This window comes from Hypomesus transpacificus, unplaced genomic scaffold (genome assembly GCF_021917145.1).
Source record: "Hypomesus transpacificus isolate Combined female unplaced genomic scaffold, fHypTra1 scaffold_204, whole genome shotgun sequence".
Lineage (NCBI taxonomy): Eukaryota > Metazoa > Chordata > Actinopteri > Osmeriformes > Osmeridae > Hypomesus > Hypomesus transpacificus.
This window is the reverse complement of record NW_025813745.1, coordinates 95025-110000: the sequence shown is the minus strand read 5'-3', so window position 1 is coordinate 110000 and position 14976 is coordinate 95025. Positions and strand designations below refer to the sequence as shown.

At 48.9% G+C, this 14976-nt stretch overlaps 3 protein-coding genes across 3 annotated transcripts in view; 2 read left to right on the top strand and 1 right to left on the bottom strand.

Annotated features, from left to right (window-relative positions):
* The window catches only part of LOC124462221 (E3 ubiquitin-protein ligase SH3RF3-like), a 2785-nt gene extending 823 nt beyond the window's left edge, over positions 1–1962 (top strand). The window contains exon 2 of the mRNA XM_047013839.1: positions 667–1962. Coding sequence (XP_046869795.1) covers positions 667–835 — 169 coding nt within the window. The 3' untranslated portion in view covers positions 836–1962. The remainder of the gene's footprint in view (positions 1–666) is intronic.
* A 2827-nt stretch (positions 1963–4789) lies between these two features.
* On the bottom strand, positions 4790–10188 carry sept10 (septin 10). The gene is made up of 10 exons (XM_047013833.1): positions 10063–10188; positions 9101–9215; positions 8642–8837; positions 8305–8491; positions 7091–7252; positions 6853–6949; positions 6525–6693; positions 6169–6301; positions 5875–6053; positions 4790–5763 (listed from the first exon to the last, which is right to left on the bottom strand). The coding sequence occupies exons 1-10, from the start codon at positions 10090–10092 to the stop codon at positions 5748–5750; spliced, it is 1284 nt and encodes a 427-aa protein (XP_046869789.1). The 5' UTR covers positions 10093–10188; the 3' UTR covers positions 4790–5747.
* A 481-nt stretch (positions 10189–10669) lies between these two features.
* On the top strand, positions 10670–13698 carry sowahca (sosondowah ankyrin repeat domain family Ca). Its single transcript, XM_047013811.1, has 3 exons — positions 10670–11503; positions 11677–12066; positions 12282–13698. The coding sequence occupies exons 1-3, from the start codon at positions 10670–10672 to the stop codon at positions 12729–12731; spliced, it is 1674 nt and encodes a 557-aa protein (XP_046869767.1). The 3' UTR covers positions 12732–13698.
* The last annotated feature ends 1278 nt before the right edge of the window (positions 13699–14976 follow it).

Sequence of the window (14976 nt, the reverse complement as noted above, 5' to 3'; positions counted from 1 at the left end):
ACTCTCTTACACACACACACACATAACTGACACTGGACAAGAGAGCCCAAAGCATGGTCCATGTAATTACACACAAAATCTATGTGCCTTCAGGAAATCAATACACACACAAAGAGAGAGGGAGAGAGAGAGAGAGAGAGAGAGAGAGAGAGAGAGAGAGAGAGAGAGAGAGAGAGAGAGAGAGAGAGAGAGAGAGAGGCGAATGCTTATCCACACCCTCCGACCAACCCGATCTCTCCAGAAACCGTATAAATCTGTGTGCGTCTGTGAAACGTTTACCTACGAGAGAGAGAGAAAGAGAGAGAGAGAGCTCCTGAGTGATGGTGAGCTTTAGAGCCGTTCGTATCACCCCACGTCTGTCCAGCTGTCTCTGGGCTACAGCTCCCTGTTAATCATACCCACAGAATCCTCCGCCGCACTGTGTTTTGGTATCTGATGACAGAGATTGCAGCTTTAAGATATGGGGGGAAAACCAAACGGCCTTTCTGGGTTCAAGGGTGGTCATTTGGGGTGTTTTGAAGTTATAATTTTCTCAGGCTAACTCGCCTCGGTCCCAATTTAAACTCTGTGAAAAGAGGTATCCTAGGAGGGATTGCGGGAGAAGGTGGCGTGTGTGTGTGTGTCAGTGTGGGACGCCAACCCTATTCCTGCCCTGTGTCCCTGCAGGTACCGCGTGGTGGTCCCCTACCCCCCCCAGAGTGAGGCTGAGATCGAGCTCAGGGAGGGGGACGTGGTGTTTGTCCATAAGAAGAGGGAGGACGGCTGGTACAAAGGCACCCTGCAGAGGACCGGACGCACGGGCCTCTTCCCTGGCAGCTTTGTGGAAGGCTTCTGAACACAATTACACACACACGCGCACACACACATACACACACACATACATATGAACACATTGTAAGCACAACAACAACAAAAAACTCATAAGACAGGCATTCACATGTTAACACACACTGTCACACCTCACACGTCCACACATAGCCAGCCTGGCTCCAACCAGCCTCACAGGAGCCAGGCAGCTTTTATAGTCAGGCACTCCCAGGACAGCTATGGGAGGGGTCCTTAAACAGGCATCCATCATGATGGACTTTTGATGTGGACATCATCCGCTACTGAAGGGCACACCTCTTGGAGCGCAGAAGGACAGAAACACTACCATCACTACTGCCAATCTCTATCGGCGCTCCCGATCTCTACCTTGATGAGTATTTTTGTACTGCTTTGGTGTGTTACTTTGTGAATTTCTACGTCTGACGTGTGGGTCATAGGCTGAGCTTTAATCCTATGTCCCGGGGGAAAAAAAACACCTTGAAACTTAGTGCTTCAGCCACCTTCAGTGTGTGTGTGCGCGTGCCGGCGTGCGTGTCTGTGTGTATGTGTGTGTGTGTGTGGGTGTGTGTGTGTATGTGTGTACGTGTTTGAGCAGCTGGTGCTAAAAGCACATAATGACTTTTCTGGCAAACCTCCCCTATCTCCACACAAGTGGGAAACCAGCATAGTGTTTAAAGAAATGAATGTGTGTGTGTGTGACAATACAAGAATGTGTGTGTGCGCGCGCGCGAGAGAGAGTGAGTAACAGAGAGAAAATGAGAGACAAACAAATCTCCAGCTCAAAAAAAATGCCAGCTCAGTGGCAGCTCAATACTGGGGATGAACCTCATACACTTTGGAACACAGACTCGACAGGCTCTCGTTGGTTTAGCACACACAGAGGTAAGCTTGAAGAAGTGGGGCCCAAGTCCCAGTTCTTTATCACCGGCCCGGAAAGCTCACGAGAAGACACAGGCACACAGCGACGGACCCCAAGTAAGAGCACATGGGAAACAGAAAGCACAGAGAATGCACAGCTGAGCAAAACGGAGCAGAACAGAAGCACAAGCGGCATGCGAACACAGGAGGGTTTTCACTCAGACGTGTTCCCCACAACAGACAGAGAGAGAGAGAGAGAGAGAGAGAGAGAGAGGAGGGGAGATAGAGAGAGAGAGAGAGAGAGAGAGAGAGAGAGAGAGAGAGAGAGAGGGGAGTGAGAGGGAGGGGAGAGAGAGGGGAGTGAGAGGGAGGGGAGAGAGAGGGAGGGAGGGGAGAGAGAGAGAGAGGGGAGAGAGAGAGAGAGAGAGAGAGAGAGAGAGAGAGAGAGAGGGGAGAGTGAGGGAGGGGAGAAAGAGAGAGGGGAGAGAGAGAGAGGGGAGAGAGAGAGAGAGAGAGAGAGAGAGAGAGAGAGGGGAGAGAGGGAGAGAGAGAGAGAGAGAGAGAGAGAGAGAGAGAGAGAGAGAGAGAGAGAGAGAGAGAGCTCACAGCCACACCTAGGGTGGATCTACAGCCCCGGCCATGTTCCTACAGGGTCCTGAGGGGACATGAGGAGAGGCACAGCCTGCAGCTGTCTGATTGGTGCCGCAGCAGGCATGGGAGTGGAGGTAATCCCACCCGTCTGGGCCGATGAGATGAAATGAAAGGCTCTGAGATTTAGACTGAGATTAGGAGCTTCCCATGAGCCTTTGGGCCACAGGCTAGGACTCGAGTCCCTTTTACCCCATGACACACACTCACACTTTTTCCAATTTAAACCCCTCAGTGTTTGACAGGCCTCTCGTTTGTAAGAAATGTCTGGTTCCAGCCCCCGTCCTCTCCTCTTCAGAATCTCGAAACGGGTTGGATTTGTGTTGTGATTCAAACGTTGTGTCTTTGAAATGTCTGTATGAGAACCAGCACTTTTCCTGCACAGTCAAAGCTCTACTAACAGTCAATGAAGCACAGCTCAGCTGTACTAAACATCCAAGTCAAATATGCTATTCCAGTCGGTTCGCAGGCGGTCGGCGTCTCTGTGGAACTAATGCACAAGTCCTCCTCGTTGGGGTAACAGCACTTCCTGTTGGACCCACCACTCAGACAGGAAGTAAGATTACAAAACCGGTGGCCGTCTCGATTCTGGCATTTCTCTATAGGTTTTATCGGGGGGAATGTTTTATGTGTGACACCTGACCTGACAGATGACTTGTGTCTTTACCTCCAAGGAGACTTTAGAAAGGGCCAGGTTCAGCACATGCTCTCATACCTAGCTCTGGGGTGGTTGGGGGGGGGGGGGGGAGGGGGGGTTACATTAGGCTACTGCAACAACAAAAAAAGAAAGTATATGAATATATATATTGTGCAGAATATTTATAGGCCGTTGGTGCCGAGTCATGCCCAGCGCTGCGGAGGCCAGCACTCTACCATGTGATCATGAAGCATCGTCTTGTACTGATGACCCGTGGTTGGTTGGTTTTTCATGTTAAGTGCATTTTTGCAATAAATGCCTTTGTTTTAAAACAAACGTCGCTCGTCTCTGCCTACGACTCTGGCTCCCCTTCGCCGCACGGTCCGAAGGAAACTTGATTGTCGGTTGTTGAAACAGCTTGGCCCAAATTGCCCCACTTCAAGGGTAAGTACATCACATTTACCACACCAACAGGCAGGGAGAGGAGATTCACTTTGAACAGTGAGGGGGAGAATCTAAATGGTGCACCCTCTCTCTCTCTGTCTCTCTCTGTCTCCCTCTCTCTCTCTGTCTCTCTCTGTCTCCCTCTCTCTCTGTCTCGCTCTCTCACTCCCACACACACCATACACAGGCAGACCTTCATCTCCTTGTCTCGTGTGCCATCCCCCCGTCAGGGTGAACAAGGTGTGTAATTGGTAATTTAGGAGTGTCCTCCCCGTGCCTAAATGACAAGCTCATCTCTCTGCCTGCCGTCGCTGTCACCCAGGACGAATCACAGGAGAGCATTCCTGCCTTGTCTGTCTGTCAGGAATAATCACCTCCATTTGCATTTAGAGTATGTGGCGGGAGCTTGTCACAAGTCCGGTTATTTCGTTTCGAGATGCTGTGGGTGTGCGCGCGCGTGTTTACGTGTGACAATCACCAGACTGACAGCAGTCTGGAGGTGTGAAGGTTTTCTTGGGACACAGTGCTGCTATGTCAACGAGTAGTCTCCCTCCCATTGAATCCAACAACGGGGACGTTAACTGCACTTGAAATAGCCAAGACGATCTGTGTGCATGAGAAGCACGACTATCCCAAGCAAAGTTAAAGTCACTCTCTAACCTAGATTCCTGTGCCCTTCCGACACACACACAAACACACTGCAGCCCACATCGACACACAAGGGGATACGTTTGGCCTGGTTTGAAGTCCCTCTCCGCAGGCCTCAGTCCTCCCTATGTGTACTAGGCCTACATGCATCTCCAGTCGCCTAAGACACTGCAGGTATTGACCGGGATTCTGAAACAGCAGCCTGGCAGCATTCCAGATCTTTCTGGCACGGGGCCACAGAGTGACAGAGACAGGGGTGTCAGATGAAGGGCAGAGGGCCTTCAGCAACAACACTGCAGATAGCAACCAAACACGCTAGGACGGAACTAAGTCCTCAGAGCAGTCTCGATAATTAGGAAGATGGATGAATAACAAGTCCCAAGGGGGCTCATTTCTGGAACGCCTCCGTCAGGCTGCAGTTGAAAGCTGTGCATGCTGAGGTGCGTCAGGGAATAGAGGTCCCGTGTCCCGGAGAAGGAACCAGCTCGACATGGATGGCAAGCTGATTTCAGGTGCATTGGATGACATGACCCCGTAGGTCGCTCCCAAAGGGCGTGTGTAGTATTATTAGATGCAAGGCTGCAGCACCTCTCACCCCGGATCAAATCAAAACGCAGTGATGTGGCACCCTCTGGTGGTGAGTAAATCCTCTCCACAGACGAGCGTCAAACTTGATATATTTCACGAAATGCTTCGTAAAAGGAGGATACATGAAGGAGGCCATCGGAAAGAAGAATGTTTTAATTCAAGGTATTAAAAAGTTGTTTTACAAATAACACTGTTTGTGTAAATACATTGTTGTGAGAGTACAAAAAGCCCCATGATCGAGCACGTGTTTCGCAGGGTGTAAACTGGTAGTGTAACGGGGTCCGTGGTGAGCACCAAGTTAACATCACACATAAGGCACATACAGCATACACTTAGAACGCGAGCGTTCCGGACCGCATTTGGATTCCCCACAGAGGACGTCTGTATACTTGGAAGCTAAATCAATGTCTTCTGATCTCAATGGCCACCATGAATACACGGAGACAAGGACAGCGACTATACACATTCCAAACATACACAAACACCCTTCCAGACAAGGGGAACTCAGTAGATCTGAGAAGACAGGAGAGATGTAAACAACATAGCAAATACATTGAAGTATGTCGTCCCCCCGTCGTCCCCCCGGTCTAGGACGTCCAGACAGGGTGCTACTATATAGCTCTCATCCTTCCAGATCATTCTGGTATAACCAAGGGCTGTGGGTTAGAGATCTAGACATGGTTTATGGCTTATTTCTTACTAGTGCTGGTTGTATGAAAAATACTAGTGTGAGATGTAAGAGGGGGAGAGGAGTGTGAGAAGGTCAAACTAAGACATGGTTGCTGGTGTCTTTTAGTGGCAGAGGAATACATGGAGGCATACATATCAAACGACACAGGTAAATATACAAAATAATGGTGAGATAAATATATAAAATAACACTGAGGAGAGGTATAAACTCCACAGGAAGAGGGAATTAGAAGAATTAGACACCATAAAGCAAACAAAACTTTGGTCAAGTGTCTGTTTCTTGGCATTGGGCATCTTCCTGATTAGTGTAGGGAACTGGCCAATTAGGTCAGAGGAGGGGGAAAGGGTCGAATGCCATTGGTTGTTGGATGTAGCTTCGTCTCGCTGGACGGCACACGAGAGGCGCTCACATGAACCCAGAGCTGGGGAAGCAAGAGAAAAAGAGGTTACGATGGCGGTGGTCTCGCGTCCCCAAAGAGGCGTCTGATTGGTTGAGGTCCCGGCGGGGAGCCGAGGACCGGAGCGCGTCGTACTTTTTGCGGTCCTTGTCCTTCTTGCCGTTGGTGTTGAGGCTCTGAGCCTGCAGCAGCTGGGCTGCGGCGCGCCTCTTGCTGAAGGAGCTCAGGTCCTCCTCCAGGGAGCGCCTTTTCTCCTCCAACACGCCCTTCTCCTCCGCGTGCAATCGCTTCAGCTGCTCAAACCTGCCCTGGAGCTAAAATACACACAAACACAAACAGCAGGGGGCAGCAGAGAGACTCAGTGAGCGTTGTGACATGGGCATATTTATTCCGGGGCGCATTCTTGGAGGAGCTCGTTGGTATGCGCACCTCTCGCTCGGCGTCTTTGAGCTCGGCCTCTTTCTCTTTGACTCGCAGCACAAACATCTGCCTCATCTCCTCCTCTCTTCTCTGGAGATCCCCCAGGAACTCCTGGCGCTTGGCCTCATATGTCTGCTGGAGACTGAACACACACACCCGCACACGCACGCACGCACGCACACACACACACACACACACACACACACACACACACACACACACACACACACACACACACAGCAGTGGTTTCATGACTAGGTAAAAGAAATGGCACAAATTGCACAAACGCCCTTCCAGTCACAAACAAACAATATCCCCCTTGGGTCAAAAACAAACAAACAAACAAACCAACCAGACAGGCCTACCTGACGGGTTTGCACTCGGGGCCGGTGTCCTTAAAGCCCATCTCCTCCAGCTTGCAGCGGCGGTAGAGCTCGTAGTGGCGCGTGTGTGTCTGCTCCCTCAGGTCCTCCATGTTCACACAGATCAGCATCTCCCTCAGCTTCACAAAGTCACAGTGGCTCTCGTTCTCCACTACGAAGCGCACACACACACGGGCACACGAGAGCGGTGACGCACACCCACGGGATCACAAGAGCGCCGAAGCGGTGCATTGATGACAACGTATGAATCCCATACCCTTGCGTCTTGAGCTCCCACACACGTACACACACACACACACAGATACTTTACCTTGCACAACGCCCCATGGATACTGCCGAGCCTTGACCATCTTGTTCCCCACGGACACCTCCTCTGTGCTCCCCACCACAGCAAACGGCAAATGACCCTGCACCAAAGCACATGACCCCCACTGACAACCGGCAAAGAAAACCTCCCCGATGTCCCACTCGATCAACACCAGATCGAGCTTGCTCGCGTGTCCTTCTGCACGTTCATACTCGTGCGCGTGTGCGTGCGTCTCACTCACGTTCATGGTGGTGTTGACCTTAGCGACGGTCTCGTCGTCGAGGGGGAACTGGTAGATCTGGACGCCGTTGCTGACCAGCTCGCTCATGATCTTGATCTTGAACTTGTGGAGCTCGCTCTTGCTGATGGTGTCTGCCTTGGCTATCACCGGGATGATGTTCACCTGGAGGGGAACAGTGGAGAGAGCTCAGCTCAAACCCTGGGCTGTGCGTGGGTCTGACTTCACACTGAGGTGGAACTTGTGTGTCACTGTCCGGGTTTAGGCGTGCAATCACAATCACAGCTCGTATCCTTCCGACTCGTTGCAAAAACATGATCAGGGTAGGCCTGCCATTGCCTACTGCTGTAAAATGCTGAGGATGCCATAGGCTTAGTCGACATTCCTTTATGTGCCGGGCTGGCTGTTGTGTTTGTGTTGTGTTGCAGAGAGAAAGGGAGGGGGAGAAAGGGGGGGAGAGGGAGAGAGAGCGATGGAGAGAGAGAAAGGGAGCGTGTGAGAGACCTTCACTAGGCATGAGACCTCTTGTCTACGCAAGCGTACGGGCCGGAGCACAAACACACACACACACGCACGCACACCCATTACAGCTACACACCAATCCGGGGTATCACTCCAGTGCCAGAGAGAGACTACTGTCCTCTTTCTCTCAGCCCTGTTTGTTTTGGAACGTACTCCATCTCTCTGTCTCTATAGCACAAAGGACAGCTAGACCGGGAGAGACTCACAGCATTCCACTGAGCATTCAGCAGCAGTCTCTATTTACATGTAAATTAGAGGGTTCCTGAGAGCTCTGTACCACACACACACACACACACATCCAACTTTGTGGTGGCCTGCAGTTTTCCCATGCTCCCTGTCAGGCTGAGAGCAGGAGGCAGACATCAAAACAAACCGAATATCACATGAATAAAAACAACACTTGATAGTCAGATAGGACAAAAAAAAACAACATTACACACTCATTCGAACACAAACAAGCCCTGCATAATCCTACAAAGCAAATACCAGAGCTATAAATAACTCATCTGGAGTATCATAATGACATCTGGAGTTTAATCTGCCATGTCCTGGAACTGAGTAAAGTTCCGGATAAACACCCAGCTGTGGCCTCTGTGCCACTGTGTCGCACACCCACATGCAATCTGACACCTTGGGCCTACGAACACATACAAAACACGCATCGAAATAAGACCAAAAAGTGACACTGGGGGCACCTTGCTGTCAAGCTTCTTCATGGTCACCAGATCCAGGGACTTGAGGGAGTGGCCTGATGGGGAGATGAAGTAGAGACAGGCGTGGACACGCGAGTCATGGTAGTTATGCAGAGAACGCTTGATCTTCAGCTCCTCCTGCAGGTACGTCTCAAACTGCCGGTCGATGTAGTCCACCACAGGCTGGTAACTTGGAAGGAGAGGGTATGAGAGCGTAAACAAATAGAAATGAGACCATCCACGTACTCGCCGAAAACGGCTATTTAGTAGCCGCCTCGGAGTGAAAAAAGACACGGGCGCACGCGAGCCGTGACCTCCGCACTCATCCAGCCGCACCCACCTCTCCTGTTTGTTCATCTGGTCACCGAAGCCCACGGTGTTGACCACGGTGAGCCGCAGCCGGACGTTGCTCTCCTGCAGGTCGTACGTCTGAGCCCGCAGCTTCACCTGGGGCTCAAAGTGGGACGACTCAAAGTTCTCAAAGTTGGTGTTGAACAGAGTGTCCATCAGCGTCGACTTGCCGATGCCCGTCTCACCTACAGGGGCATAACATTGGGGTCACGCCGATCCCATTCCTACAACTCTGTATGGAGGCTGCACCAAACGCAGTATCATGCAGTTGGAACTCCAGTTAGAGTCAAATATGCTTTGTTTAACCCACATGCCTCTCAGTCTTGATCTCTGAGAATACAACACTCAAATCATGTCACATGTATGAAATTCGATTTCTATCCACAATGTGAATGTAGTGAGTGTAGGAAGGTGCCGGAGGGATGCTGATAGATGGTCAGTTAGTTACCAATGCAGAGGATGTTGAAGCAGAAGCCTTGGCAGGTGGACTTGTTGACCAGTTGGTCTGGCAGGCTGTCAAAGCCGACATGGCCTGACAGATTGAGGGGGCGTGCACCCGTGTCCTGGCAGCAACAATATAGATAGAGGGTTCAATTTACATCCATCCTGAAAATGATAGCTACACACCTACACGTCGAGGAAGTGAAATTGAGGGTCACAAACTGGGCATTCCAACCTCCTTGAACCATCTCAGTCCTCATCTCCCGGCTTCTTGGCTCTCTCGTATATACTCTTTCTCTCCCTTTAGTATAGTTCCTATCGGTTTCTTCTAATTTTCCCCTCTCTGATCTGGTATAATAGGAACACCATATTGCGGGTCAGAGTGGTTTAGCTTGGATAGCAAAGGGGACTCAAATATACTCACACCTTTTCTAGCTGGCTGGCTAGCTAAGGCTAGCTAAGTGGATACACAAGTCATGCCAACAGACTTGACAACATAATGTTGTCATTTTGCTGTTTGAAATTGAGATGGTATCAAACTCAAATGACTTCAGAGAGTCATGTAGTATATGTAGGGCATGTAGTTTAAATAGTTATTATGCATTATGTAGCGCCAATCGACTACTGAAGTCACTAGTAGTATCGTTTTGCCCTAGCAAGTCTTGCTACTGCTACAAGTAGCTAGCAAAACAATATCGGGACTATGGAAAAGCCGCAAATAAATGTGTAATTGTCAAATCGGGTAAATTGAGTCATTTTCATTTATTCTTAGATGGCTAGCTAATTAGTAAATTAGTTACTTTGGCCAGCTAGCATTAACGTTAAACTGGAAGGACACTCCCTGGCTCGGCTTTCTATGTCAGGAAGACTACTTTCTCAAAACACGAGTCAAGAAAAATCACTGCATAATTTACAATAGTCACAGTCCCTCTAGCTAGCTATGTAGAAATTAACAAAAAGTCTACTAACCAGCTGTCGTGCAACATCAGAGGAAGCCATAATTCAATGATAAACGTCAACTCTTAATGAGTTTATCAGAAATTGCGGCAGTACAGTTGAGTTGACTTGATGGCAGTCAGATTCCTGCATTACAGATTAACCGCAGAGCGCAAATATCAAGCAGGGGACTCGTTTATGCCTCTGAATTTCATGACAAAGGGAATGCAATATCAGAAATAAAATAGTATTTTAACGCAATATTGTGTATTTTAAACAACAAAATTAGTTATATATGTGTTTTCGGCGTGTGCATATTTACATTTAGAATGTTTATGGACTGGGTCACCCCTCATTTAAGTCGTTGGTATTGGCCAACTCCCATGTTGGGTCGATCTAGAACCATAATGGTGGTTAAGGCAAAGCAGTTTCAGTCGAGCGTTCGTAAGGGGGCGTGGCTCTTGCTGTTTTGTTGCTACTGCGACCCCTGTCTGTAAACGCTTGTCTCTCCTGTACTAGGATGAGAGTAGAGATTACGAATGCAAAGATGCTGTCATCGGCCTACCTCAAAGAGCTGTCACCTTTCGACGAATGAGAGGATGCTACACGTAAAGAGTGGTTTTAAAAACAGCAATTGCGCATGTTGTGGTGTCGACAAGTGTCCAGGGTCATGATGGCGACCGAATTCACCGAGCAAGCTGTGTTTGAGTTTTTAACGGAGAGAGGAGGGAGGGTCAGACAAATAGACCTGATTGATCACTTTGAAGCCATTTTCAAGGATGCCGATTCAAAGAAAACGTTTGACAAAGACACTCTGCTCCGGTTCGTGGACAATGTTGCTGTTGTGAAATTGGTGGATGGAGTTAAATTTGTCAGCTTGAAAAAAGAGTGCAATGGATCACTGATGCGCGCGGTTACGAATGGCCATGATAAAGAGTGCAATGGCAACGGTGTCGGTACAGAGGAGAGTTCGCTGTCAGAGCAGGGACTGCAAACCGAGACGGAACACGCCGAGGTGGGAACCAACAACATAAACACTATGCACAAACAAACCGTGGCAACTGCGAAATCTGATTCGAATGGCAACTCCGACATCAAATATAAAGCACTAGATAATGCTTCCCCTGTCTACGGCAACAATCACCCGTGCATTGAGGAGGAACCAGCCGTGTCCCCGAAGGAAACGGCGGTGGACTATCCCTCAGGGGAGGTAAAGCTGAGAGACAGGAGGAGGAGAGAGTCAGCCCCAGCTATCGGTTTGGAGCATGATTCCGCCAGCTTAGGTGGACTACATGGCCAGGTGCGAGGGGGTCGGAGGGTGTCCCGTGGCTCGCAGAGAGCCCTGCTGACCAGTGGACTCTCAGAGGACAGTGTCTGGGAGGGGCTGGACTCTGGCTGCGTGTCTGGAGATGGGAGCACTCCCAAAGGCAGCCGCAGGAACTTCATTGAGCTGATGATGAGCAGTTCTCCACAGGTAGGAAACGGACCGTTTCAAACGGTGAAACAGCAGTGGAGCCATGACACTGTCAAGACCATTCACAGACCTGACCTGTTGTAGGTCGAATATACACGATAGATCAAAGCTGGGCTGCTCTTCTCCGAGCACACAGCTTGTTTCACCCTCATGGGTTCTCTGTGTTTCCCCAGGTGCGCCGGTCTCTAATTCACCGCGGCTCGCGGCTCAGGGACTCGGTGAGAAGTGACGGCGACTCCACCTCGCTCCTCTCCTCGGCTGACGACGCAGACTGCGCCTCAGTGGCCCTGGACCCTCTGGAGCATGAGTGGATGCTGTGCTCCTCAGACGGCCTGTGGGACAGCCTGCAGCCTCTGCTGTCCCTGGAGCCCAGCCTCATCTCCAAGAGAGACTTTGTGACAGGCTTTACCTGTCTGCACTGGGCAGCCAAGCAAGGCAAACAAGAGCTGCTGGCTCAGCTGCTGGCGTTTGCCAAGGAAAACTCGGTACCGGCGGGCGTGAACGCTCGCTCAAGCGCGGGCTACACACCCCTTCACCTGGCAGCCATGCATGGGCACACACAGGTAGGCTGATATAACCGCCATGCCCTGACCTCTGTTTTCCGTCGAGACTCATGCCTTGATTGATGTTGTGCCTCTTCTTTGTTCGGCGTCTGCCACCTGATTCCCGGCCTGCTTTCTACCTACTGTCAACCCTGCCCCATCTCGAATGTTCCTCTCCTCCTCTCATCCAGGTTAGGACTACGTGCTTTAGTGTTTCTGTCTGTTGTGATTGACAGGTGGTGCGTATTCTGATGTCAGACTGGGAGGCAGACACCGAAGCCAGGGATTACAGCGGGAGGAAGGCCAGCCAGTACCTGCCCTCTGCTGTGGCTGCGGACCTACCGGAAGGGAGCGCGGTGTCCCCTGGAGGGTACTCGGACCCAGAAAACACAGACAGTGGAACGGGTCGATGGCGATTCCCAAGAGTCCTTCAGTCCAACCTGAACCCTCTGAGGCTTCTGAACATGCCCACCGAAGGGACAGGAGAAGGGAGTGGGACGGGGAAGAGCAAGGGCATGCACAGGAAGTCTTCTCTTAGCAGGATCAATGCTCGGCTGCACCGTGGACGTTCCCGGACCCAGATCATCCACAGTACTTCCTTTAGGGAGGCAGGGGAAGTTAATGGGGGGGACAATTCCCCCACCAGCCCCCTCAAACCCAGACCTCTGTCCAACCTATTTGGATGAACTCTCATGATATATTCAAGTTTTGTTATTGGTTGTTTCTATACTAAAATAACATGGAGAAAGCTAAACTATGCTAAGCAAGACATATTTAAATGGAAGAGGAAGGTGAGAAAATAACATACTTAGGTCCACACTATTCAAAGGAATTATGTTTTCTATTTTGCAGTGTACAATGATTATTTATATAACATTTTCTAGATTTCTATTTGCTTCCGTTTGAAGGTGCTACTGGTTGATGTATTCATTAATTTAAAATGACAATAATATTTAACCACTGAGTTATAGGGTACTTTACGTTTATTTAACTGCATTTGACACTTTGAAAGTAGCAAAACATTGCTGAGATTATGACATGGCAGGTGGCCAACAGCTGACTAGACTTCAAGACCTGAAGCATTGTACCTGTATTTGTTCTTTTGACATCTACCATGGTTTCATGTAGTGGTTGTCCAGGGAGAGGGAAGTAGAAGAGATGTGCAGTAGTTTGGGGTTGAGGTTGGGTTGCGCTGCTGTGTAGAGGCAGTTAGTCTGTGGCTGTGTTATTGTGCCTACATGACAGATGAAGCTAGATCAAGACATTTGATAAATGACAGCCTGTTTGTAGTCTGAACCTTCCAACTAGTGTTTCCTTTGTGTAGCTGGAGGCAAACGTCCTATGATGGTCCTAATGACTAGAGTACCTCGTGTTCTTCTGCTCAAACCTCAAACTCTCCCTAAAGATGCTGCTTTGTAAACAAGAATTTGTTCAAATCCTTTTGTCTCCCGTCTCTAGGGGCTAACTATTTGCTGTAGAGGTTGAATGTTTTTATGCTGCACAACACTGCATGCTATTATGTTGCACCATATACTTTTGGGGGTTTTGATCACTATAAATGACTGTTACCATTATCACTGAGCCAGAGGGGTTTGGCTGTAGTTCCCCACTTTAAACATTTAATTAAACAGTTCATGCTAGAGGCTACTTTCATTTATATTTGTAGATGCACCCATTTGGTTCTTTTGTATGAAATGAGATATTAAATGCCTGTATGCCGTGCACTGCTTGTCTATCTGTGTACCTTTCTGTTTGTAAGTCTGTGTCAAACTGTATTTGTCATGCAATTTTCCTCAAAAGTCAAATACTGTGAAGATTATGTGTAATAATGAGAAAAACCCTTTGATGCTGAGCCACTGCCAGTCAAATGTAGTTCCCTTACTTCTTGTGTCCTTTTGTCTGTGTTTCACCATCACATTTTCATGTTCGGGAATAAAAAATGTATGTAAATTATTTGTGTGTGTGTACAGTCTGTTTAAGCTTAAATCATTATAATGGTATGTTCCTTAAATCTCAGTACAGGTTTGTTGTCTCCCACTTATATACATTTTAACTATTTGGGTCAGTTCAGAACATTCCGGACTCTATGAAAAAAAAGTGAAGCTTGTTGTCTGTTCATCTCTTGCTGTTAAATTATTAATGTCCTGTGACAACTCTGTAACATCATATTACTTAGGATGGGGGTGTCCATTGAATAATTCTGTATCTACAAGCAGTCAGTGAAGAGCTGCTCTCCACCTGTTCAGATCCAAGTGAACTCTCGCTCTGCACCTGTTCTGTGATCACCGGGGCGAGACACAGGACTGCCTGTAGTCAGAGATACAGGCTCTCTACAGCCACTCCTGTCCTCTCAGACATTTTACTTTTCCAAACTGTCTGCTCTAGATTGAGGACCCCATCAAAGAGACCCAGGGGCACAGTGGTTCAGTGTTATGAACCCCCTGATTGCCCCTAGGCTGGAGTAGAGCTTTGTGGCTGACTGTGTGACAGAACTCAGTGGAGGAGAGGCTCCATAGCTGCTCTGACCTACATACACAGTGAGGGGAATAATGCCTATTATGTAAATTCCTCTGCATCTTTTCAGGGAAACTGTGCCAACTTTTCTGCCTGGGGGTAGGCCTACCATTGCAGAGAGAGAGAAAGAGAGTCTCTTTCAGAGTCTCTGGTCTCTTTCACCCACTCTCTCTCTCCTTGTTCACATACACAGGGAAAATGAGCAGAAATGGTGATATGCCATATAGTCCATTACAAAGAGAAATTGTTAAAACGTTTTAAACTGCCCTTTAATTAATTACAAATTTAATCAACCATGTATCATGGAGATCCAACGGTGCCAGTCAGTTAATGAATGTCGCCTGGCCTCAAAAGCCATGATAACTTAAAAATGTGGCTTTGAATTTATTTGGTCAATTAGTATTACAACTCTCAATT